This window comes from Natator depressus, chromosome 1, assembly GCF_965152275.1.
Source record: "Natator depressus isolate rNatDep1 chromosome 1, rNatDep2.hap1, whole genome shotgun sequence".
NCBI lineage: Eukaryota > Metazoa > Chordata > Testudines > Cheloniidae > Natator > Natator depressus.
In genome coordinates, this window is record NC_134234.1 from 161,929,196 (window position 1) to 161,956,986 (window position 27,791).

Consider the following 27,791-nt stretch of genomic DNA (forward strand, 5'->3'; position numbering starts at 1 on the left):
TAAAGAGTTTTATTCATTTCTATGTATACTGTATCATTTCCCCCATCACACCTCCAATAACTAACTTATGAACTTGAGTTTCCATTTTTACAGAATCTTTCATGTACTAAGAATTTATAATTTAAAAAAAGAATATTTCTGTATGAAGCAACCCATTTAAACAACAACTTTTACACACATTGACAACACTACCAAAACCAAGCCTCAGCCATGTACATTAACTGCCGTCATCTACATTATTCAAACATGGCTCATATGCTCATCTCTCTATTGCGATCCACAGTGTTCTACCTTCCAAGTGCAAGACAGAAACAAAGCTGATAATGAACAGTAGTTGCTGTGAAACATCTCGGCATCTATTCAAATCCACAGACCTACCAGCCTCAATTGCTATTTCAAGAGTACGGTAAATGACCAGTTCCATCAGATAATCTAGTTATTGTTGGCTTACCAAAAGCTGTTCAGTGACCCACTGGAGTTCTATGCAGCAAGATGTTTTTCCTCCAGCAGTCAATAATTAGATTCAACCCAGATTCCATTAACCTACCATTTTTACTCACACCAAGTAGCACACTATTCTGCTAGCAGTCCCATTAAAATCAACAGGCTACTCAGGGTAATTAAACTGGGTATAAACTGTGTCCAATTCTGCAAACCCTTAATAGAGTTTCCAGTAACAGCCCCTAGGGGAAAAAACTTCAAAGTCTCATCTTTTGTGCACTCCTGTAATTTGAAGGTACTTTGCTAAAGCACAAGAAGTTGTTTTGCTTTTCCACATACGCATCAAAAAAAGCCCAGCTGAAGATAATAAAGCTGCCCACTACATTCACTTCCTTCCCCATGTGGAATCCTTCATACTATTCTTTTCCTAACAGATGAAGTTAGAAAGAAAGTACTGTGCTAAATACAGACTCTTGTTATTTGTTGCTTCCACTTCCCTCTTCCAAAATAGAAATTTAAAACAAATATCCATAGTACACATTAGTTAACATTTAACAGACTGCACTGCATCTAGCTTGATGATAGGGTTGCTAGAGATTTCCTTTAGGGGTATTTAATTTTTTTAAATCCAGTTGAAGCATATTCGAGTTTTCACTTTGATAATGCTTGGGCAGATCTCTTTTCCTAGCAATAGCATCCATCTGGAGCTTCCTCCCTAAGGAGAGGCTAACCCTATTCATGTACACAGCAAAAATGTTACAGAAATTTGGAATGGGGTGGGAGTGAATTTGTTTTGGTCCACATTTACTAGAAAATTCAGGTACATTATCCATCCCTTTTTGACCCGCGCCCTCAGTAGGGTCATAAACTAAAGTTTACAAAAAGTTAAACAGTGTATAATTTCAGGCTTGCTCACATCCATCCCTCAAAAATATGTATCAATCTTTCACCATACCAGTGTTTAATTTGGATAGGAGGAAAAAAAAAAAAGTTAAAATCTGTGACTAAGTATGCTTGGTTTCTAATCTTATGGAGAAAAGTAGAAGGCAGCTGGAGAGTGACCGCATGTTCCAAAATAATACATGAGGAGATAAGTGCATTCAGAATGCTGTCTTTTTGTTGAGCATAAATGAATTGTGGAATTTAAGCACCACACATTTTTTATACGTAATTTTAAAAAAAAGTGAAAAACTGCAAGCAAAATTAAGCAGCAACATCTTGGTCAAGTTAGCAGGAGTACGATACAGAGGATAAACTATATATGGATATCTTTATCTTTAGACTGACAGCCTTGATAATGCCAATTATACACTTAATTTTATTTTCACTTTAATATTGGACTGAGCACCTTAATGTTCTTCCTTAAAAACAGCCACCTCCTCTTTCTTTGGTGTATACACACACACATACACCTTGCAGTACTGCACTAAAAACCACATTCTTCCTTATTTAAACAGAGCTAATATAATACACATCTCAAATGGTCTTTAAATTGGCTGACAAGTTGATTTTACAATATAGCGTAAACAATGCCTGAGATGCAAGTTTTGTATATTTTTTTAAAAATTCTCCAGAGAGACTTGTATCAGCTTCTGTATGTTTAGCCATACCCTTAAAGCTTCACCACTCACAAAGAGAAATAGACAAACATGAATATTCCAAGTGAACAGACACAGAACAGTCCAATATTTAGTAATAGTTTAACTTTCGGAGTCTCTTCCAACATTTGTAAACAGAGAGTCTCTTCCTCCGTATCTTGGATGGCTCTTTCATTCATGTTTCTACTTCTAAAGCCACAGAACCAATCTATGAATTTCCAATGTTTATCTCGATCATCAGTCTCTTCCTCACGCTTTTTCTCACCCATGAGAGCCACCTGTCCATTTGAATAACAATCAACTGGTGTTTCAACTTCAGAGTGACTTACAGAAATCACTGGGTTGCTGTCTTCTCTGCAAGTAACTAGAAGATTTATATCCTCAGGTTTAATATTTTTAATATTTTCTTCAGATTTACCATTTGGCAAGATATGATTGGCATTTTCATTACATTTCAAGATGGTTTTTTCTTGTACCTTATATGGATCCTCTTTTGAAGCATTTTCTTTTACAGACCTGATTTTTAGAGACCAGAAAGTGGTTGTTCGAATCTGTTCCTTTGTGGGTGGTGGTGTAAAGAGGCTTACTGTAATAGTCACAATTCCAGTGATCCAAAACAGAGCAGTAGCAATATACATATAATGGATATTTTTGATGAAGTCTGGCCTAGTATCAGGCTGGTTACACTCAGGGACACGATAAATAAACGCCAATATCAGCCTTATAGACCCAAGAATAAACCCAACCATTCCACCATAGAATGCCCCTTGTTCGTTGCAACGCTTCCAAAAGATACCCAATAGAAACAGTGCAGCCACTGGTGGAGTCAAATAATCTGCTACCTCTTGTATATAGAGATACATCTGGCCTCCTTGCATTTCCACAATTATTGGAACCCAGGCAATGCTTATAATTACCATGAAAGCGACAAACACTCTTCCTACAATCATTAGTTCTCTAGATGGGGCACTCTTGCGTATGAGTTTGTAGACATCAAGTGTAAATATAGTGCTGGCACTGTTAAATATTGAGTCCAAGTCACTCATTAGTGCAGCAATCATTACAGCCATCATAAGTCCCCGCAGACCAACTGGTACAAGTTTCATCACCAAACGTGGATAGGCAATGTTAGAGCATCCAGCTCTGCTTCCACAGACTTGCATGCAGTGTTCGGGACTGATACAGGCAATGTCATCTGCAAACAGTATACGTGAAATCATCCCTGGGATAACTATAATAAACATAGGCAACAGCTTTAAAAAACCTGCCATTAGTGTGGATCCTTTGGCATGAGCAATATTTTTTGCAGCTAAAACCCTCTGAACTATGACTTGGTCAGCACACCAGTACCATACAGAAGCCGGGGTCTGCCCAAACAGAAATCCAGGCCAGGGAATATCTTCATCTGTTGGCTCACGCAACATTTTAAGAGCATCAGGCTTTGGATGGACATGACAAAAGTTGGTATTGGAAAGATTGTAGGTTAACAAGATTGACGTAATATTTGGTGTTGCCAACATATACCTTCTTTTAACTTCTTCAAACCCACCAACCTCCTTCATACTTATGATCATGAGTGTGAGGGCACCAATAATCATAAGCAGAGCTTGAAGAGTGTCTGTGTAGATGACAGCCACAAGACCTCCAGTCACAGTCAACAAAGCAGTCATTCCAATAAGCAGGATAACTGACAAATAAAGGTTCCAACCTAGAGATTCTTGAATAAAGAGTGCACCTGAATACAAGTCAACAGAAAGTTTGGTGAAGATATAAAGAATCAAAGACAACGCCGCAAAATATATTTGAATTCTATGTCCTCCAAAACGTTTGGACAAGTATTCAGGCATGGTATATACTCCTGACCGTACGTAGACTGGGATGAAGACCCATCCTAAAAGCTGTAAAAGCATTAAGGCGTTGAACTCCCATGCACCTACTGCAAATCCACTTGCTGCTCCAGATCCTGCGAGCCCAATGAAGTGTTCACTCCCAATATTGCTCACAAATAAGGATGCACCAATAGCTACCCATGTCATAGAACGGCCTGCCAAGAAGTAGCCACTTACGGTGCTTCGATTGTATTTCCACATGGCAAAAAAGCCTATGCACAGTACAAGCACAAAGTACAGTGTCACAATGGCAATGTCTGCTGTTTCCAAAGAAGCCCTCATTTTTATAAACAAAATGACTTCCGACTGACGATGTCCAATTTTCACCCCCCAAGAAGTCTTTAGAGTAATATGTGAACCAGTTTACATTTATCAATACTGCAGATCAAATTCTTTTTCCCTTGATTTGCTGTCTTGATGGTGGTGGTTGTAGTACACTTTGAGAAGACAGATTTATTTTCTCCGCTTCTTAAATGGAAATTTGAGAACTTAGCACGCACTTTTAATCGCCTTTCCACAAGATCAGCATTAACTCTGTTGATGTAGGAGAAATTCTTAGCTGCAGCTAAGTCTAGTGAGGCCTACTGTACCAACCCTGCAAGGCAGCAAAGACAAAAGACAAAGATTGAATTAGAGAAGGATTTCACTCAATTTATGAGAAAGATTTGAAGTCTATCAAAACAAGGCTGATTACAAGGCTTTTCCTCTTTTAAATTGTATTTGTGCAAGATAGAACACAGAATTCATTACTCAAACTGAGTAGCGCCCTTTATAATTAAGCTGAAAATCTGGACATGGTACACGTGTATCAATGGATACAGCAAACGAGAGCATAAAGATTAAATGGCTTTAAAAAAAGTCAAATACCCTCAACACAACAAAATGCATTCTCATTAGGGATTTCCCTTCCCCCCCCTCCTCCCCACTCCCCAAAGCCTCACAGGATTAAAGTCTATTTTAAAAGACATTAAAATAAGCCCTTCCACATTTGCATAGAAAGACATTTTACATTACAACAAAGTTTACTTGGATAGTCCTTTTTTGAATTTCCCCGGGATTCCACCCTAAACAGCCCAAGTTATCTCTTGCTAGATCCTGAAGTGATGTCACAATTCTGTGTTTGAGACACCACTCTGTTGCCATGACTAAATATAGGAATGAAGTCATAACACTGCCACATATATCGAATAATGGTAACTTTATGACTAACTGTAAAACTGAGGTTATTCTACAAGTTTTAGAACAACTTTGTGTTATATGCACTGCACCCCACAGAGCCGTTTTTAAGTGGGAAAGGTATCAGGAAATTTCGGGGGGGGGGGGGGGGGAGTTTTGTTTACACTAATAGGGCAAGCAAAACAAGACCTAAACACATCTTGATGGCGAGTGAGTGAGTGAGTGTTTGTAAGTAATATGGTAACTTTTGAAGACCATGTCCAATGAATTCTAAAATTTCAGGTAACACTCTAGGTATCAATGAGAAGAACGCTACTGATTTTTGTGACAATCAGAAAACCAGAAAAAGTCAGTTTTCTGCACAGTGCCCATTTGGGGCTGCAAGCAGAGAGCATTATGAGGTCAGAGGTAACTCAGCCTGTCATTGCTCAATATCACCAGTTCATCTGCATACATCAATCCTATTGGATGAAGTGAGTCAGCAAATGAAGCTGCAGATCAGGACTTGAGTGCTTTGACAGAGTTCAGAGGATCAGGACTAGAACAGCAGGGGCTGCTTCAGATCAGAAGCTAGAGCAGCAGAGTAGGAATGAGGCTAGAGATCTGCACCATTGCTCCCTCCAAACTATACGTGGCTCAAATAGGATCACTTACCTTTGCCTAGTCAAAATTGGTTTAGTTCATCTAAACCAGGGGAGAGATGACCAGGGAAGACAGCATGGTTTGGGTTACTGGAGAGAGTCCTACCAGTTCAGGGATAGAGACCAAGTTCCTGCCCTGCCCTCCACCTGCCAGTTCAGCCTACAAACACAATCAAGTGTGTAGCCCTCTAGTTGTTTTTGTGATTCAGTGCACACTACTACTTGTAATTTTGTGTTTTAATTGGAATGAGTTGACTTCAGTGTGTGAGGGAGGGCCAGGGGGAGGAAATCTTGTTTACACTAATAGTTTTGGTATTTAAAAAACCCAACAGAAAATCACCTCAAAATATGCCAGTTTTATTTTCAGAATTTACTATTTTTGATGGTTTCCACCAGCCAGAGAAGTTCCAATTTACTTTCCTCCCCACCCACCCCTTTTTAAAAAAAAAATAAAATAAAATGTTGGTTTTGGTAGTTCCAAATTAAAAAGGTTTTTGTATATCAATTCTCCTTCTGTTCCACAGAGCTTGACAAAAACACCTCACCACTTCTACCATCAGCACTGATTTTCATAATTCCATTTTTGTCCAGCACCACTTTTTAATTATTTAAAATTAAATTAACATTGTGGTTTTATAAAGACACAGGAAGCCATAGGAATACAGCTAAAAATAAAAGCTATTTTTCAAGTCAAAACTGTTTCCATAGCCTTTAGTGATTAATCTGCAACTGTTCTCTTTTACTAGTGTTCACTTTACGTAGGAGAGGGAGAAATTAAGATTCTTGATTTAGGTTTTTGGTGAAAAGGAAGCTCCAAGCGAGGGTGTGGCTGACACTTGTAGAAGTCACACCCTGATTACAGATGCTTTAAAATAAACAGATGTTGGACAACTCTAATATACAGAGATAGACAGCTGAGATTAGTTCTATGGGATTGTCCTAAACTCATCGTCTGTTTCTAGGAGCCAGCAGACCTGTGACCTACTTTGACCCTTTGAACTCTGACTATTCTTTCTGCCATGGAAGGGGATACATTAATGAGAATCAACTCTACAGTTAAGATGAGGATGTGTTTTGTGCCTACTGCAGGGATCCAACCTATGTTTATTGTTAAGCTTGGAAGGATTAGATTAACCTGTAAATGTCAATTTCACTACACACATGCAAACCAGTTAAGTATTGCCATCACTAATAACTGAATTCTACCGATAAGCAAAGTCAGGGAATGCTGCTTGAGAAGTTAAGAGTTTGATTTAAGGATGTTTACTTTGTATATTTTGACAAGTGATGTTCACAATTTGTGTTTTAGCAATTATAAAACTAACTTTTTGAATCTCAACATCTACGGTCATTAAAGAATTATGTCGAAACCTGCCCCTACATTTTCTGCATATTTATTGTGTGAATAGCAAGTCCTTCCTCCCTACTAAAGTTAAAGCATTTATGAGCGCAGAATGAGTTTTCTGAGAATTTACGAGTGAGTTGACTATTCTGAGTTAAATTTTACTAAGGGTATGTCTACACTACGAAATTAGGTCGATATTATAGAAGTCTATTTTTAGAAATCGATTTTATACAGTCGATTGTATATGTCCACACTAAGCGCATTAAGTCGGAGTGCATCCTCACTACCGTGGCTAGCATCAACTTACGGAGCGGTGCACTGTGGGTAGCTATCCCACAGTTCCCGCCGCCCATTGGAATTCTGGGTTAAGCTCCCAATGCCTGATGGGGCAAAAATATTGTGACGGGTGGTTTTGGGTACACGTCATCAGTCGCCCCTCCCTCCGTGAAAGCAACAGCAGACAATCATTTCGCACCTTTTTTCCCTGTGCGGATGCCATACTGCTTTCAGCAGATGGTGCAGTAGGACTGCTAACCATCATCATCCACCGCTTCCGCTGCTACTCTGCTGCTATTGTCTCAATAGCAAATTTCTCCATGTTGTCTGTCATGGGCTCCCAGGTACGCGTTCTTTCTCGGGAAATGTGCACGGTGCTAACCATCGTCATCCACTGCTTCCGCTGCAACTCTGCTCTCATGAATCCACTTTGCAGATCCTCTCGTTGTTCTCTATAAATATCTATTCTCGTGGCATCCGTCGTCAGCCACCACTTCTGCTGCAACTCTGCTCTCCTGCAGATGGCATACCATTGCAAGCATGGACCCACTCAGATCACTGCGGCAGTTATGAGCCTTGTAAACACCTCGTGCATTATCCTGCAGCATGTGCGTAACCAGAACCTGCAAAAGCAGGCGAGGAGGCGACAGCAGCGCAATGACAAGAGTGATATGGACATGGACACAGACTTCTCTCAAAGTACAAGCCCTGGCAATTTGGACATCCTGGTGGCAATGGGGCAGGCTCATGCTGTGGAACGCCGATTCTGGGCCCAGGAAACAAGCACAGGGTGGTGGGACCGCATAGTGTTGCGGGTCTGGGATGATTCCCAGTGGCTGCAAAACTTTCGCATGCATAAGGGCACTTTCATGGAACTTTGTGACTTGCTTTCCCCTGCCCTGAAGCGCAGGAATACCAAGATGAGAGCAGCCCTCACAGTTCACAAGCGAGTGGCGATAGCCCTCTGGAAGCTTGCAACGCCAGACAGCTACTGGTCAGTCGGGAATCAATTTGGAGTGGGCAAACCTACTGCGGGGGCTGCTGTGATCCAAGCAGCCAACGCGATCACTGAGCTGCTGCTATCAAGGGTAGTGACTCTGGGAAATGTGCAGGTCATAGTGAATGGCTTTGCTGCAATGGGGTTCCCTAACTGTGGTGGGGCAATAGACGGAACACATATCCCTATCTTGGGAGCAGACCACCAGGGCAGCCAGTACATAAACCAAAAGGAGTACTTTTCAATGGTGCTGCAAGCACTGGTGGATCACAAGGGATGTTTCACCAACATCAACGTGGGATGGCTGGGAAAGGTACATGACACTCCTCTTCAGGAACTCTGGTCTGTTTCAACAGCTGCAGCAAGGGACTTACTTTCCAGACCAGAAAACAATGGTTGGGGATGTTGAAATGCCTATAGTTATCCTTGGGGACCCAGCCTACCCCTTAATGCCATGGCTCATGAAGCCATACACAAGCAGCCTGGACAGTAGTAAGGAGCTGTTCAACTACAGGCTGAGCAAGTGCAGAATGGTGGTAGAATGTGCATTTGGATGTTTAAGAGCACGCTGGCGCAGTTTACTGATTTGGTTAGACCTCAGCGAAACCAATATTCCCATTGTTATTACTGCTTGCTGTATGCTCCACAATCTCTGTGAGAGTAAGGGGGAGACATTGATGGAGGGGTGGGAGGTTGAGGCAAACTGCCTGGCTGCTGATTACATACGGCCAAACACCAGGGCGATTAGAAGAGCACAGCAGGGCGTGCTGCGCATCAGAGAAGCTTTGATAACCAGTTTCATGACTGGCCAGGCTACGATGTGACAGTTCTGTTTGTTTCTCCTTGATGAAAACCCACCCCCTTGGTTCACGCTACTTCCTTGTAAGCCAACCGCTCTGCCCCTTCGATCACCGTTTGCAGAGGCAATAAAGTCATTGTTTTTTCAAAATCATGCATTCTTTATTAATTCATCACACAAATAGGGGGATAACTGCCAAGGTAGCCCAGGAGGGGTGGGAGAGGATGGAAGTACTGGGTGGGTGGTGCATGAGGGGAGAAGGGAAGGAAAAGGCCACACTGCACTTCAAAAAACTTATTGAATGCCAGCCTTCTGTTGCTTGGGCAGTCCTCTGGGGTGGAGTGGTTGGGTGCCCAGAGCCTGCCCCCCCCCCCCCCGCATTCTTGGGAGTCTGGGTGAGGAGGCTATGGAACTTGGGGAGGAGGGTGGGCAGTTACACAGGGGCTGCAGCAGCAGTCTGTGCTCCTGCTGCCCTTCCTGCAGCTCCACCAGATGCCGGAGCACATCAGTTTGATCCCCCAGTAGCCTCAGCATTGCATCCTGCCTCCTCTCATCAAGCTGCTGCCACCTCTCCTCTTGCTCCCGCAACCTCTCATCTTGCTAGTCCCTCCTGCTCATTTTCTGTTTTCCTGGACTTTGCCATTGTTTGCCTCCACGCATTCTGCTGAGCTTTTTCAGTGCAGGAGGACTGCATGAGCTCACAGAACATTTCATCACGAGTGCATTTTTTTCCACCTTCTTATCTGCGCTAGCCTCTGGGACGGAGATGATAGGGGGAGCGTTGAAACATTTGCAGCTGCGGGAGGAGAAAAAGGGAGAGTAGTATTTAAAGAGACATTTTAGAGAACAATGGGTAGACTCTTTCACGATGAGCCAAGCTGTTAATATTACATAGCACATGTGCTTTTGGTACAAGATTGCATTTTGCCTCTTATATTGAGGGCCTGCCAATTTGGTGAGATAGATCACACATGCAGGGCTGGGCAACAGAATTTGGCTTGCAGGCAGCCATGGTAAGCCACAGTCTTTCGGCTTCTTCAACCTTCATAACATGTGGGAATGGTTTCAAACAGCAGCGCCCTCCTTTCCCATACCAAGGACCTGTTGGGTTGGCCATTTAAAAGGAGGGGCTGTGGTTTTCGGGTTAACGAGCCACACAAACCCAACTAAACCCCCCACCACCACCACCCAATTCTCTGGGTGGATCGCTTCACCCCTCCTCCCACCACATGACTAATATCAGGGAAGATACCTGCCAGCCAAAGGCTAACAGCTCAGCATGAACGGCCCCCCCCACCCCACACATGGCTAAAAGTGGGGATGATTTCTTTTCAGCCACAGGCAAACAGCCCAGCAGGAACAGCCACCTCTGAATGTCCCCTTAATAATGTCCCTGGAGGATTTCTGCTCCATCCCCAAACACATTAACAGACTTTTCCAATAGTTGTACTGGACACGAATGCATCCCAAGTCTTCAGGGCAAATCAATCATTAAAACATGCTTGCTTTTAAACCCTGTATTATATTTACAAAGGTACACTCACCAGAGGTGCCTTCTCTGGCTTCATAGTCCAGGAGCCTGCCTTGAGAGGGTATTGGCTCCAGGGTGATAAACAGTTCCTGGCTGTCAGGGAGAACGGTTTCTCCGCTTGCCTGTTGTGCGCTATCATCATCTTCCTCATGCCCAAAATCCTCATCCCTGTTGCATGAGACTGCCCCCTTGCAGGTGTCCACGGACAGGGGTTGCGTAGTGGTAGGAGCACCCCTAGAATTGCATGCAGCTCAAAGAAGCGGCATGTCTGGGGCTCTGACCCGGAGCGGTCGTTTGCCTCTTTTGTAGACTTGTCTGAGCTCCTTAATTTTCACTGGCACTGCTGCAGGTCCCTGTTATAGCCTCTGTCCATCATGACGTGGGAGATTTTCCTCAAATATTTTGGCATTTCGTGTTTTGGAACAGAGTTCTGATACCACAGACTCATCTCCCCATACAGCGATCAGATCCAGTACCTCCATTCGGCCCACGCTGGAGCTCCTTTGTGATTCTGGGACTGCATGGTCACCTCTGCTGATGAGCTCGCCACGGCTGGCCAAACAGGAAATGAAATTCAAAAGCTCCTGGTGCTTTTCCTGTGTACCTGGCTAGTGCATCTGTTGAAAGTGCTGTCCAGAGCAGTCACAATGGAGCACTCTGGGATAGCTCCCGGAGGCCAATACCATTGAATTGCGTCCACACTACCCCAAATTTGACCCAGCAATGTCTATTTCGGCGCTAATCCCCTTGTCAGGGAGGAGAACAGAAATCAATTTTAAGAGCCCTTTAAGTCGACAAAAATGGCTTCGTCGTGTGGACAGGTGCAGGGTTAAATTGATCTAATGCTGCTAAATTCGACCTAACTCGTAGTATAGACCAGGGCTAAGAAATTTAGTACTCAAACCTGTTTTGTCCCAAATGATTTTACCACCACAAGAAATTCGAGTTTTACCTAGGATTAAAAATTCACGTGATCTTCAAATTTAGCATATGTACAAGAAGTTAGGTTGCAATTAAATTAAATGTATTAATTACTGTTTTAGCCAGTTGTTATAAACTAGAGAGGGTCACGTTATACAGCTCAGGTTACTCTTAAGCACAGCCATCTGATTTAGTTACCTTTGATGCCACCACCTTCCCTCTCTAGTTAATTTGGATCTTTCAGTTCTATGGGCTGAAGAGAGTCAATGACACAAAAAGAGCTGTACATGTCAAGAGTTTAACTGACAGATTATTTGGCCTTCAACTATCATTGCATTAACCCACTGTCATTACACACACAAAAATTATAGTTGCATTCTGTGGAAATTATGGGCCAGATTCTCCAGTATGCCCTGAATGTTTTGTGCTGCTCCAGTGACAGAGTCCCTGTAAACATCATTTAATTGGCCAATGTACTCCAGATGCTTTAGACGGTGCTGAAATGACACAGCTGACAAAGCATACCAACAAATCTGGCCTTAAAACAAAAATGGTTTAAAGACTGATATTACATATCTACAACTCAAAACTATCACAGGGTAGCATTCTCTGGGTTTCTTGTTTAGCATTCATGTGTGAAGTTAATTTAAAAACAAAACAGATTCCCAGAGAAAACTATGTTAAGATAGAGCTAAGGCGGAGAGTATGGAAGAGTACCTTAAATGGTTAAAAAGATGTTAACTCTTTTGCTGTTTTAGCAAACTATTACAGGTAATCATGCTGCTTATTCATTGTGAGAATGTGCACTTCTCACTAAGGCAGATGTGAGAACAAGAAAAAAAAAGTTCCACTTCAGTCTCAACAATTTTTGCATGTGTGTATGAACTGGCCATTTTATAAGCAGAACATTGCACAAAAAATAAAGTATTTCAGAACCAAGGAAGATATGCAGTTTTTACAAATGAGAATATTTATATTCTCATTCTGATAAAGTTATATCCAAGAATGATGAGAGACTAGGGAAAAGTGATACAAAACAGACTGATTACAGTTGAGTGCTCAATTTATCAAGCTCATGAGTCTCAGACCACAGATCTGTTTTTAAATTACACTCATCCCCAAAACGCACTGCAGATTAACTCGTCTATTCCATGATTTAATTTATTCATAAACAAGACGGTACACTGTGAATGGCTAGCCAACTACAAAAGCAGTTTCTCCTCCCTTGGCGTTCACACCTCAACTGCTAGAAGAGGGCCTCATCCTCTAACCTAGTTATCCCTAGCCTGATTCTTGCTTGCATATTTATACCTGCCTCTGGAAATTTCCACTACATGCATCCAACAAAGTGGGTATTCACCCACAAAAGCTTATGCTCCAATACGTCTGTTAGTCTATAAGGTGCCACAGGACTTTTACAGATCCAGACTAACATGGCTACCCCTCTGATACAAGACAGTACACTAAGTGTTTCCAAACTGCATGAAGCTTCTGGGTATGAAGGTAATACGCTACTTAGCTGCAAGTGCTTCTTTCATTATATTTTTAAACGAAAAATGTAATTACAATATAACATTAATACCAAGATTCCATATATTATTTTAAGGGGAAAAAAGTATACAAAAGCAATCATTCCCAGATACATTGGGTTAAGAGAAATTATGCAAGGAATCAACTACAAAAGGTGAGCCAAGAATAGAGTAAAATTTTAGTTCCTTGTCCTATCTTATTGAAAAAAGTTTTAGACCTAAACTTGTGACACTGACACTAACTGATCAATAGCAGTAATCAGACACAGTAATGAAATCAGATGTGCTGTAATAGTATACAAAAAGGCAGCTAGTGTGCATATCGTAGTGAACAGTCCAACCATGATTATAATCCTTATAAAGAGTATTTGCCCTTTAATAAGTTGTTATATATGTCACAATTGAGACACTGTCACTGGACATGTAGTATTTATTTTGGTTATAATGTTAACTTCTGGAGAACTTGCTACCTATAGACAAGGCCAAACCATGCTTTAAATAGCTACTTTTCAAGATCATCGCTTTTGCAACTTTCAGACCTGGTTTGTGGTGTTCAGCCTGGTAAAGCTTTGAGGAAAATTTGCTGGGCAAAGATCAGAGAAACAAAAGGAAGGAGACTCATTTCAGTAAGGAAAAGGGAAAAATTTCCAGGGTTATGCTGGAATTAAGTTCAATAAGGAGCCGGTATAAGAAGTTACTCTGAACTGCTGTAATGAAATATGTCTACACAGCAAAGAAAAACCTGCAGCTGTTTCATTGCAGTGTAGACTTCTGGGCTCGGACTGGAGCCCAGGCTCTGGGACCTGGAAGTCTACACAGCAGTGAAACAGCCCTGCAGCCCAAGCCACATGAGCCCAAGTTGGCTGGTATGAGCCAGCTGCAGGTTTTTCTTTGCTGTGTAGACAGTGACAATGCAACAAATCTGTATTGACTACTGAAACTTTTCCACCTTCCTGATTAAAGAAGGACTCAAACAGCTGAATGGGGAAACTATCAAGTCATGAGAATAGTGTTTGTGGCACTGACAAAACCAGCAGCACATCAAAATTGATGCCAAGAACAGTGAATTTCAGCCCTGGCTACTTTCTGATTGGGCCATATCAGAAGTACAAGAAACTTTTTCCTTTGTATCATAACAGTTTGAGATTTCTGTGCAAATATTAGTATGTCACACACACACAAAAAAGGTAGTTTATTAGCTAAAGGCAAATTTTCAAAAGAGACAAGATACAGTAGAATAGATTCAGGGTAGGATTTATAGGGCACACAGAGGCAGAAATATTATAAGAACATACACTTAACCTATTATTAGAATAGGAAAATAGCTCATACATCCAAGACCTGTTTCTCTCAGATGTTCATGTAGGTGATCCAGCCACCATTTAACACTTTAAGGTCTGGAATGTTACAGGTAAGACAGCTACAGTTTATGGCACAATTTATGTAGGATTCGTGTAAGATTCTGATGTGTTGGCACATTAAATGCAGCTAGCAGTTGACACCAAGATTACATTTAAGTCCTTATTACAGAAACAAAAACAAACAGCTATTTTGAAGTTTCAAACAGGTCCCTCAAAAAAAGGGGAACAAAATAAGATCATATAGAAATTCAGGCCTTATTCACAGTTCTTTAAAAGTGCTTGGTCACAAGTGAAATTCAGAACTGTCGGGTCACTCTTTTAAAAAGAAGCTTTCCCAGCATGATTTTCTGATAGATGGCCCTTTAAACAATGGGGGGGGGGGAGGAGAGGGTGAAAGAGACCCACAGCTGCAGCCTTAAATGACATTTAACCTTTGCCCACCCGTTAGGTTCTTCACAAAGATATCCCTTAACTACCGCCTATAAATCTGCAACCCCCAAAGAAATGGATCATTAACAAACACCTACATGGCTGAAAACCTTTCCAAAGTATTAATGCTCCCAATTCCAGGAAAAGGAGCTGCAAAACCTAGTAGTTAGAATCTGAGTACATATTAGTAGTTAATTCCCTTTTTGTCTATTGAAGTGATCCTGATAACTTTCCTATTATACTAGAACTTCCCTATGCTAGTCAAGTTATGCAGCAAGGTTCTTCCGATGCTGCAGTAACACGTTCTCCCCCCCCCCCCCCCCCCCCGGCCATCCCCACCCGGTCAGAGCATTTTTGAATGAGAATCTAGACAAGTGAAACCCCTCTATGGATCAGACTACTTTTCTGATAAGCTACACACTACTGTCTTTATTGGGTAATATAATGCACTTTGTCTAGATCCAGTGCAGCATAGCAATTTTAAGTATGCATTGTTGTAGACAAACTTATGAGTTCTGTCTATGCAACAGAAGCAATGTAGTAACTGGAGCTATATGGCCCAGTGAAACTGAAGGATGAAGTGACTCAAAGCATTGTTGTTGGGCCTAACATTGGTCTCCCTTAACATTTAATAAAAAAAATTTTAAAAATGCAGTTTACAATAAAGACTTTTTCCTACCCATCAGGTCTGCCAATATCAGCATGGTCCTAAAAGAATCAAGCTGTGTTCCCGCCCCCGCTCAATCAGCAGCTCTGTTGATACATAAATCAGAATAGGATCTGCTCACTCTCTCATAACTGCGCTGGCTCTGTAACGCAGGAGTAAAAAAGAAGATATGATGTAATAAGTACAAGAAGCAGAACTGTTGAGTAAAAGTGCTTTAATGGTCATTTTTCTGAACATAACTACATTTTAAACCCCCAAATTGCAATTATATTTTACCGTAGCAGCATGTAACCTGAATGGTCTGCTATATTGATATGTGCGCCTAATTAACATTAGGAGTTAAACAAGCATACTCAGAGGATAATAGGCCTCTAAGAATAAAGAGTAGTAGGGACAAAAACCTGATAGCTATAGGCTATGGGGAGAGTGGAACACCCTGTAAATATACCACAAGTGTCGGGCTTTAGCAGGTTTGAGGAAAAAGATGGGCCACAGCCAAGGACTTGGCACTCTTCCCAACACAGCCCTCTGCTGACCCCACGGATATTTTATGGTATGCAACCATGGTTGGCACAAGACAACTATGAAAAACTAAGACAACAGCAGTGCAGCCCCTGCTGGATCTGTGCTACAGGCAAGAGCCAAGAAAGTGCAGAAGAGTAACCCTGTTATGTAACTGCCTCCACTTTCCTTCCCCATGAGTCCCCAGGATTGAGATGCTATATCTTCACCACTCTCCATGTTCCCAAAACCCCTCACATCTGAGGAAACAGGTTTGGGCCTCCATCTGTTCATTAAGACAAGAACAAAAAACTTGTATAAGTTACATATAAACATGGGACCCTAGATGTACTATAGTAATATATCAGTTACCAAATAACATGAAGATTCTGTTCACATGTTTTAATAAAAATAAAAGATTAAGTTTTTATACTATGTTGCCTGAAGTTAAAGTACCCAAACAAGAGTGACTTAATTTTCATAGATACTGAGCATCCTCTGCATCCCCTGAAGTCACCAGGAGCTGCAAGTGCTCAGCACCTCTGAAAATTAAACCACTTTTTTGGCAACCAAATTTGGAAAAATTTTGCCGAGGTCATTAGCAGGCACACAATGGCCCAAAGTGGACACTGAACCAGATAGAATCTTATGGCGGTTGAGCAGACTGGTAAAAAAAGGTCAATTGTGTAAGGTTAATTACTGACGGCTAAGTGTCCATATTATTAGTTATCCCTTCACAGCTTCAAAAGCCAGGGCCTACATAGGTTCAAGTACTAAGAAAAAGCAAGCTTTCACAGCAGTGCTGGAAAAAACTAGAAGGAAACATGGGCAGAGCGAGGTGCCTGATCTGTGGGATCATATGAGACCCAGATAAGAGCCTCCGAAGTAGTAGAAACAGAGGATTGACAAGGAAAGGGAGCAAACACATTTTCAGGTCAACATGGTAAAACTCAGGGAGCCATGACTGGCTGAAACCACCCTGCCCGCTAAGCCAATAAAGCCGCCAACTGACATCCTCGTTGGCAGTTGTAGCAGAGAGGCAGAGTGATTGAGCTGCCCCCTGACTCCTAGAGGTTGCCTCTCCACATCAAGGTTGAGCCATGCTGGCACGCAGACTGAAGCAGCTTGCACTGCCTGCAACACATGTATAGACAAATTTTAAAAAAAATTAACAGGGGGAGGTGAGTTAATGGGGGAAAAAAATGAAAAAAAGAAAACCACACATACACGGGAAGTATAGCAACGGGTACTACCCCAAATTACTTATTTACTAGATAGAATCCCTGAACTACATAATCTTAGTGCATGCAAGACAGAGCCCATGCTCATATTAGAGAGCCCGTGGATGAATTCAGACATTATTACACCAGTAACACTACTGTCATTATTTAAACTGATTGTTTTCTTAGGAGAAATACTTAATGCGTACTGCATTCCAAAGGACTTCTGTTGATGAATCAGAGCAATAGCTAGAGTTATGAATAGAGCAGATGTGTTATATGAATTTCTCCTTGGAGCTCTACCAGTACCAGCAAGTTCAATTCTGGGGCTTCTCTTGTACAAGGGACTGATTATGTAGACTTTTTCTAACATCCAATGGGAATTAGTATTAAGTCAAACTTTCATTTGTAACCTAAGCTAAAATTTGAAGCCAGGACTCCAGCAGTGCAAGGCCAGCATATTAACTAAGTGTTCCAACTAGTATCCCCTTTTTGATTACAGGAAAACCTGAGTCCAACACTTCTATTTTAAACCCATTTTCCATGCCTTTAGAACTCCATCACTACTCTAGGTTATAGTACTCTCACCCTTGGAGCACATTTATTTTTGTGATAAGACTACAGGGCAAGAGCTTCAAAAATTGTGCCAAGAGATAGTCCCCTAAATCCATACTTAGATGCCTAAATATGTGGGGCAGATTTCAAAAGAGCTTGGCTGGGGAGTGGGGGTGGGAGAAAGATGTTTTTGAACAAACAATACTGGTTCTCATAGACTTATAGATATTAAGGTCAGAAGGGACCATTATGATCATCTAGTCTGACCTCCTGCATAATGCAGGCCACAGAATCTCACCCACCCACTCCTGCAATAAACCTCTCACCTATGTCTGAGCTACTGAAGTCCTCAAATTATGGTTTAAAAACTTCAAGGTACAGAGAATCCTCCAGCAAGTGACCTGTGCCCCATGCTACAGAGGACGACGAAAAACTCCCAGGGCCTCTTCCAATCTGCCCTGGAGGAAAATTCCTTCCTGACCCCAAATATGGCGATCAGCTGAACCCTGAGCATGTGGGCAAGATTCACCAACCAGATACCCAGGAAAGAATTCTCTGTAGTAACTCAGATCTCACCCCATCTAACATCCCACAACAGGCCATTGGGCCTATTTACCATGAATAGTTAAAGATCAATTAATTGCCAAAACCATGTTATCCCATCATACCATCTCCTCCATAAACTTATTGAGTTTAATCTTGAAGCCAGATAGATCTTTTGCCCCCACTGCTTCCCTTGAAAGGCTATTCCAGAACTTCACTCCTCTGATGGTTAGAAACCTTCGTCTAATTTCAAGTCTAAAATTCCCGATGGCCAGTTTATATCCATTTGTTCTTGTGTCCACATTGGTACTGAGCTTAAATAATTCCTCTCCCTCTCCGGTATTTATCCCTCTGATATATTTATAGAGAGCAATCATATCTCCCCTCAGCCTTCTTTTGGTTAGGCTAAACAAGCCAAGCTCCTTGAGTCTCCTTTCATAAGACAAGTTTTCCATTCCTCGGATCATCCTAGTAGCCCTTCTCTGTACCTGTTCCAGTTTGAATTCATCCTTCTTAAACATGGGAGACCAGAACTGCACACAGTACTCCAGATGAGGTCTCACCAGTGCCTTGTATAATGGTACTAACAGTTCCTTATCCCTACTGGAAATATCTCGCCTGATGCATCCCAAGACCGCATTAGCTTTTTTCTTGACCATATCACATTGGCGGCTCATAGTCATCCCAAGGTCCTTCTCCTCCTCCGTTACTTCTAATTGATGCGTCCCCAGCTTATAACTAAAATTCTTGTTATTAATTCCTAAATGCATGACCTTACACTTCTCACTATTAAATTTCATCCTATTACTATTACTCCAGTTTACAAGGTCATCCAGATCCTCCTGTATGATATCCCGATCCTTCTCTAAATTGGCAATACCTCCCAGCTTTGTATCATCCGCAAACTTTATTAGCATACTCCCACTTTCTCATTTCTCTGGGTTCACAATCAGGGATGCAATAATTTCTGAACATTAAGTTCAAATCATGCGAGTAATCAGAAATGAAGCATCTCAATGTTGTATCCTTTCTGCAGGTTTGAGTTGTACTCATCTTACCAAGTTCTCTCAAGCAGCAGCTTATGAAAAGGACATGAGGCCACAAATATTGCACTGAAAAATGTAAGGTCCTTTTAAAGTGACATTTCAGTAATGTTGTAGATTTCATCAACTTTTATGTAGGGATATTAAGCAGGTATCTATATCATGGTCTGAGTACATAACTCCACAACAGCGAGAAACCATGGAAACTCAAGAGTCAAGGCTATTCATGTAAACTCTGCCCCAAAAAGATGCCATCATCCAACTGCTCCTTCTTTCAACAAAGGGTATTGAAGAGGAGTATGAAACATTGGTTTTCCCAATTTGCCTCATACGTCACCAGCATTAAGTGGGCTGCTGTCACATCACAAGTTCTTTTAACACACATCCTCTAATTTCATGCAGATTTATAGAGAACACGTTACCATTGTGTCTAATGTAGTTTTTAATGGCCCTAAGATGTGCTGGAGACATTTTCCTGTGTACCCTGGGCCCCGCTCTTGTAACCCTTCCAATCTGGCAGGCCAGGCCATAGGACAGAGATGGGCAAACTACAGCCCATGGGACCGTTCTGCCTGGCCCAACCTCCTGGCCTGGGAGGCTAGCCCTCAGCCCCTCCCCTGCTGTTCCTCCTCCCCCTCAGCCTCAGCTCACTGCACTGTTGGCGCAACGCTCTGGGAGGCGTGGCCGTGAACTCTTGCCAGGCAGAGCAGCTGCAGAGCCCAGCCTGACCTGGTGCTCTGTGCTGCGCGGGGCGTGACTGGCTCCAGCCGGACAGCACAGCTGCCTGTCCTGGTGCAGCTGTGCCGCCTGCCACTGGTGCTCCAGGCAGCACAGTAAGGGGGCAGGGAGCGGGGTTGGATAGAGGGCAGGGGAGTTCGGGGGTCAGGAGAGTGGTCAGGGTGTGGATAGGGGTCGGGGTACAGGGGGTTGAATGGGACGGGAGCAGTCAGGGGACAGAGAGCAGGGGGGGTGGGGAGGGGGCAGGAGTCCTGGGGGGGACCCCCATCAGGGGGCAAGAAGCAGGGGGGGCTGGGCCACACCTTGCTGTTTGTGGAGGCAGAGCCTCCCCTAACCCGCCCTCCATACAATTTCTGAAACCCTATGCGGCCCTCAGCCCACCTTCCTCCTCAAGCCCATTCAGGAGCTCCTAGTGAATGAAGACCCCTTCCCTTAACTGCTTACGAGGTCCAGCCAGCCTGTGTTCTTTCCTTTTTCAGGTCAAGAGGGCAAGGACTGCAGGCCCTGATGAGCATGAAAAGTCTCTTTGGCCTTAGGAGATAAGGCAGCAAGGGTGTACCTAAAGAACCTAGGCTTGAGAGTGGGGCTAACTGGCTTTACGGAAAACAGATCCTGTGAAGTTAACTTGATATTTTTTGACGAGATTACAAAATTGGTTACTAAAGGTAATAATGGTTACATAACATACTTAGACTACTGTAAACCATTTCACTTGGTACTGTACAAGATGTTGATTAAAAATAAAATGGCACACAATAGTGGATTTAAATCTGGCTAATGGATAGGTCTCAAAAAATGTGACCATAAATGGGAAATAGTCACCAGGCAGGTCTGTTTCCAGTGGAGTCCTGAAGGGCCCTGTTCTTGGCCCTAAGCTACTTAACATTTTTTACTAATGGCCTGGAAGAAAATGTCATCACTGAATCTTTGCAGATGGGGGAGTGGTAAATAATGACGACAGGTCAAAGGTCACTAAATTCAGAGCAATCTGGATCACCTGGTAAACTGGGCACATGCAAACAGTGTAAACGTATCAATTTAAGAACAAAGAATGTAGGCCACACTTACAGGATGGGGGACTTTATCCTATGAAGCTGTGACTAGGAAAGAGATTTGGGGGTGGTGATGGAGGATAATCAGCTCAACATGAACTCCTAGTGCAATGCTGTGGCCAAAAGAGCTACTGCAATCTTGGGATACATGAATAGGAGAATCTTGAATAGGAGTAGAGAGGTTATTTTACCATTGTATTTGGAACTGGTGCAACTGCTGCTGGAGTACTGTGTCCAGTTCTGGTGCCCACAGTTCAATAAGTATGTTGATAAGTCAGAGACATCTTGAGCCAGAAGAGCCAAGAGAATGGTTAAAAGATTTAAAAATCTGATTTACAGTGTGATCAACCCAAGGACTTCAATCTGTTTAGCTTAACAAAGAGAGTTAAGGGGCGACTTGATCACAGCACATAAGTATCTACATGGGAAACAAATATTTTATTGTAGGCTCTTCGGTCTAGCAGAGAAAGGTATAATGCAATCCAATGGCTGGAAGTTGATGCTAGTTGAATTCAGACTGGAAATAAGGTGTAAATTTTTTAACCATGATAGTAGTTAGCCATTGGAACACTGTACCAAGAGTCAATAATGATGGAGACTCCACTGTGAATTTTAAAATTAGGATGGATATTTTTCTAAAAAGATGTGCTCTAGGAATTATTTGGGGGAAGTTCTATGGCCTGTGTTATACAGGAGGTGAGAGACTACATGATCATAATTACCTTCTAGCCTTAGAATCTATGAGTCCCATTCACACCTCTAAAATGATAGTTCTAGTAATCTAACCTCCCATATGACATGGCCATAGAATTTCCCCAAGATAATTTCACTGCTTCTCTTTTAGAAAGGCATGCAATCTGGATTTTAAAATAGTCAGTGATGGAGTATTCACCATTACCCTTGGTAAATTGTTCCAATGGCTAATTATCCTCACAGTTAAAAATGTATGCTTTATTTCCAGTTTGAATTGGTCTAGTTTCAACTTCCAGCTATTGGCTCATGTTCTCTGCTAGACTGATGAGCAAATTTTACAAGTGGACAAACTGAAGTACAAAGATTAAATGACTTGCCCAGTCACGAGATAAATGAGCCGAGATTAGAACTCAGGTTTCCTGAATCACAGTCTTCTGTATTACTTCACATCCCAAACTCAGGGGCTCCCATCACACTTCATTTACACAATCCACTGCCCCCTATCTACTGTTCTCCTCAACCCATGAGGCCTCTGTCTGTGCCTGCTCACATCCAGAACTGCTGTATGGACCATGAGCCACAGATTGCCATTTCCTTTCTCCCCACTCCAGCATCCAAACAATCAGATATTTCAGTCCAGAAGGTAGTACTCTTAGAAAGTTTATTTACATACAAGGCTCGCAAAAAAAAGTGCTTCCACAAGAATAGTTATAGCAGGAGACAGCTCTCATGAGAAGCTGGACCCAGACTATGGACTCATGACAAGAGAAGAATGACTACACATCTCACAGTGTTAGCCATGATATACACAATAAACGTCTTTGACTTAGACTGCATGAAGAGCTTACTGTGAAAAAGTTATGAGCCTAGTGAGAGACAGGGAGGGGGAAGAGGACTCTACCTGCAAGTTACTCCAGCAGGGAGGGAGGGAGGAAGAAAGAAAGAAAAAGAAAAAAAGAAAATTTTGTCTGATCTTACTAAACTGTGAGGTGCTGATATAACCACTACGGTCACAAAATTTCTAGATGGAAATATAAATGCAAGCCATGCTAACCAGTAGGAAAGAAAAAGTAGAGGATTTTTAAAAAGTCTGCTTATTAACCTTTTCCTTTTTGTTTTTCTTCCCAGGAAGAAATAAAAGCTCAGTTGTATAGAGATCAAGTTGTCAGGCAGCACTTTTGTCCATAGCCTGGGCTTCCCTAATATAGCTGAACATTCTTCACAGCAGGCAGAGAATTTATTAAAACATGGCAACCTGCTTGGATGGCAAACAATACATGTTGAAAAAAAAAAAAAGTTAGCATGCGAACATACTAAACTCAAACTGAGAAGCAAGAGAAGCCTTTAGAGCAGTGGTTCTCAACCTAGGGGCACCGCTTGTTCAGGGAAAGCCCCTGGCAGGCCGGGCCGGTTTGTTTACCTGCCACGTCCGCAGGTTTGGCAGATCGCAGCTCCCACTGGCCTTGGTTCGCCGCTCCAGACCAATGAGGGCTGCGGGAAGCGGTGCGGGCAAAGGGACGTACTGGCCGCCCTTCCTGCAGCCCCCATTGGCCTGGAGCAGCAAACCGCGGCCAGTGGGAGCCACAATCGGCCGAACCCGCTGACGCAGCAGGTAAACAAACCGGCCTGGCCTGCCAGGGGCTTTCCCTACACAAGCAGCACACCGAGGTTCAGAACCACTGCTTTGCAGGATCACAGGATATTAGTGAAATAATTTGCTGAAACAGGAGAATTATTATGAAAAAAAGTTAATTGATATTGCATGATCTATGCAATTGGTTACGAAACTGAATTCATCCCAAAACCGCTGAATATTTTTTCCTCTTGAAGGGAACTAAAAATATTTAACATGAAATTAGACAGCTGAATCAGAAAAAAAACTAACTGTAGGATTTATTGAAGAGAGGTATGCCAATTCACAAGTCAAGCTGCAGCAACAGGCAATGCCACACAAGGGATCAGAGTATAGGCCCTACCTCTGTCCCATGCTGCCAGCATTTCCTGGAGGAATGTCTCATATTGCCCCCTTCAGGTCAATCTGAGGAACTGCATTAGAGCACAACAAAACCATTTCCAAGCCCTCACTGACTAGAACAGGGGTGGCCAATCTGTGGTTCTTCAGAAGTTAATATGCAGCTCCTTGTACAGGCACTGACTCCGGGGCTGGAGCTACAGGTGCCAACTTTCCAATGTGCCAGGGGGTGCTCACTGCTCAACCCCTGGTTCTGCCACAGGCCCTGCCCCCACTCCACCCCCTCCCACGCCCTCCCCAGCCTGCCATGTCCTCACTCCTCCCCATCCCATACCTCCTGATCAGCTGTTTTGTGGCATGCAGGTGTGGGGAGGGAGGGGGAGGCGCTGATCAGCAGTGCTGCCGGTGGGTGGGAAGTGCTGGGGCCGGGGGGGGGGGGGGGGGGGCGCGGCAGTGTGCTGCTGATGTGTTACTGTGACTCTTTGGCAACATACATTGCTAAATACTGGCTCCTTCTCAAGCTCAGGATGGCCACCCCTGGACTAGAAGGTTCATCACCACAACTGGGAGAATACGCAGGTGGTTTCCTGAAGAGTTCCCCTTTCCCCATATATTCCCTTGGAACTGACTTGAAACGTCACTACACTCTCCTCCTGAAGCCCCACCTCTGCTACAATGCGTATAGTGCCAGCTTGTGGTTAGAAAGAGTTAGCACTTGATTTACAAAAAAAAAAAATTTTAAGTATTGTACTAGTTTTACTGTGCATTACTACCTTCACCTTTCATGTCACTTGTAATCTTGGGACTGTAAACTCTTCAAGGCAGAAAGTACATCTCCATACATTTGTGCTGCAACTCCTGGGAGCACTCTATCCTTATTGTGGCCTCTCAGTACGGTAGAGGAAGATTGTCAAAGGCAGAAGTGGCAGTTAAGCACCATATTCCCATTCAAAGCCTTTCCATAGATATTAAATAATTTGGACAAAATTAGTACCCCAGCTGGACACAGTGACAGAACCAAAGTCTCACATGCTATTTGTTGGATGGCAGTTGCAAAGATGTCTCAAATACAGAAACAATTTTTCAACTTTTTCTAGAAAGTCATCACTAGGGTTCTTTGTTTGATCAGGAAATACTAAATAGTGTCAAATTCAAATCTACTTTATTCAGGACCCCGTTGTGTGTATTAAATCATTCAAGTCATAAATATTGACGAATGCAATTAATTACACGATTTCAGACTATTAGCCCAAACTGAATTTCCTTGCTTTGGTGTGTTTACATCACAGTCTTAGTAATAGTTTTTGCACTTAATCTTTAAAATACAAAGTTTTTAAACCAACATGCTGTGCAGGGAAAGATCTTATGGGGCTCATTAAAACAATCCACTTCTTGAAATTCAGCACCACCACTTTAGGGAAGCTCTAGTTGGCAGAGAATTGCTCTTTAAAAGGGTTTTAACTGCACAGAAAATCAAACTGCAGCAAGATATTTGTAGACAGCAAGTTAGTTAACCAATTAAAATGAGACTTAAGAGGAACTCTAGATTTTAGAGTTATGATACAAGGAGTAGGTTAGAAAAACTTAAGTTTCTATACCTAGCTTAATTTCACCAGAACTACTAAACAGTTAACCCAATCGTTTTAGTTTGCAGAAATGCCTTAAAAACAGAACATTTGTTAAGAAAGTACATACTGGAGAGTCAAACTTTTTAAAAGAGTATTTTAGTTGTTACCATAATGTATAAATGCAAATACGAGGCATTCTGTGACCATAAGCACATCTCTGCTTCACCATGTTCTAACCCCAGGAATGCTTGTGAGGCTCTTCAAAGCCACAGTAGTCCTAGTCGTGCTTGCACTATAATTTTTTGTTTGTACGTCACTGTGTTGTCGGATCTGTGATACCTTCTCTCCCAATTCAAATGCAGAAAATTTGCAATGTATAATGTAACCTCCACACCTCTCTTTTTTAAAAAAAAATCTAACAGAGGCTATATGTATATATAAAGGTACCTCCACTAATAGAAAAGCTGCTGCATTTAGACACTAGCATTGTGCAAGGACCCTATGCAGTAAGCTTTATAGTGGTGGATAAAGTTGGGTTGTGTATGTAACTTAGCATGAGGGACAGGAAAGAGGAATACCAAATATTCCCCTTACACTGAATGCATCCGATGAAGTGGATGAAGTGAGCTGTAGCTCACAAAAGCTTAGGCTCAAATAAATTTGTTAGTCTCTAAGGTGCCACAAGTACTCTTTTTTTTTGCGAATACAGACTAACAAGACTGCTACTCTGAAACCTTACACTAAGTGTGTTTGAAAGTCCTGCCCACATTAGGGAAATTAAGAAAAACAAAAAAATACATACATAGCCAACAATGATTTGGCTCCCAGTGCAGACCTATGAGCAATTTTTTTGTTTTGTTTTTTCATAAATCATCTAAGGCGGTTCCTAGGCACCCAAAACCATGGCAGTATCTTAATACTAGTTTCAGAGTGGTAGCCGTGTTAGTCTGTATCAGCAAAAACAACGAGATGTCCTTGTGGCACCTAAAAGACTCAAATTTATTTGGGCATAAGCTTTCGTGGGCTAGAACGCGCACTAGTGACACTTGGAGCGCTCTATTATTATCAAAGGAGCTCAACTGGCATTAACAACAGTAAAAAGAAAAAAGAAAAGGAGTACTTGTGGCACCTTAGAGACTAACCAGTTTATTTGAGCGTGAGCTTTCGTGAGCTACAGCTCACTTCATCGGATGCATAGCATATTGTGGCATCCGATGAAGTGAGCTGTAGCTCACGAAAGCTCACGCTCAAATAAACTGGTTAGTCTCTAAGGTGCCACAAGTACTCCTTTTCTTTTTTCTTTTTACGAATACAGACTAACACGGCTGTTACTCTGAAACCTGTCATTAACAACAGTGGAAACCATCTGAAAGATTTCCCTAGCATGGACAGGGTCAGAAGGTCACAACACTGGCACTCTCTCCCCTGCAAAAAAGGTAACGCTGTAACTTACAAGAGTGAAATCACGATTTCACTCTTCCTTGTAGGCCTTTGTGAGGAGAGAGCGAGCACCTAGCAGCCACTGCTGTAACTATCCTAGCATCTACTACTGCCTAATTTGTGCCAGGGCTCAGTCCTGGCATCTCTAGGCTTGACGCAACGGTTATGAAAATTAAATAAATTGCTTGAACTCTGGCACCCTGTTCATTACAGATTAAGCACTGACCTGCTATAAGCCACCAGAGGTACAGAGAGGAGCCACACTGTGGAACCCGTGCTGAGCCTAGGGTTACCAACCCTCCAGGATGGTCCTAGCTGAGCCGGGCCAAGGGCAGGAAAGGGCACGCGGGGGGGGGGGGGGGCGCAGAGAGTTATTTCACGGGGCCAGTTGCGCACCTCACACTTCCCCATCCCACACTTCCCCAGCTGGGCGGCCCAAGCCCGGGGCCTTCAGGCTTCGGCACAACCGTTTGTCCCCTTTTTCCCTCCCGCGCAGCCCCAGGCAGGCGAGACCTGCGAGCCCGTCCCCATGACACGCACGTGCGCGGTCAGCCCGCGGGGCGGCGGGAGGCCGAAGGGACTAGCCAGGGCGCAGGCGGGGGCCAAGGTCGGAGGGGGGGGCGGCACCGAGCGCTACGGCGCCGCCGGGCGCGGAGCGGGCCGGGCACACGCGGGCGCTGCACCGGGCTGGCGGGGGAGCCGCACGGGGGAAGCAGCGGGGCAGGGGCAGGGTCCCTCCCTCACTCACCCTCTGCATAGCTTTCAGGATCAAAGCCAGCTCATAGCGGGGCATCCTCCTCCTCCTCCTGCTGCTGCTGCTGGCGGCGCGATGGGGGCAGAACGTGGGGGGCGGGGGCGCGGCGGGG

The 27,791-nt window shown here is 43.0% G+C and overlaps 2 protein-coding genes across 3 annotated transcripts in view; both read right to left on the reverse strand.

The window, feature by feature from the left end:
* Positions 1-27,791, reverse strand: part of MRPS6 (mitochondrial ribosomal protein S6) — a 72,924-nt gene that overhangs the window by 44,539 nt on the left and 594 nt on the right. The window contains exon 1 of one of the 2 annotated variants that reach the window (XM_074970324.1): positions 27,674-27,791. The exons of the other annotated variant lie outside the window; for it this stretch is intronic. Coding sequence (XP_074826425.1) covers positions 27,674-27,718 — 45 coding nt within the window. The 5' untranslated portion in view covers positions 27,719-27,791. The remainder of the gene's footprint in view (positions 1-27,673) is intronic. 2 annotated transcript variants of the gene reach the window in all.
* SLC5A3 (solute carrier family 5 member 3) lies at positions 22-27,767 on the reverse strand. The gene is made up of 2 exons (XM_074970303.1): positions 27,674-27,767; positions 22-4,523 (listed from the first exon to the last, which is right to left on the reverse strand). Exon 2 carries the CDS (start codon positions 4,208-4,210, stop codon positions 2,069-2,071), a length of 2,142 nt encoding a protein of 713 aa, XP_074826404.1. The 5' UTR covers positions 4,211-4,523; positions 27,674-27,767; the 3' UTR covers positions 22-2,068.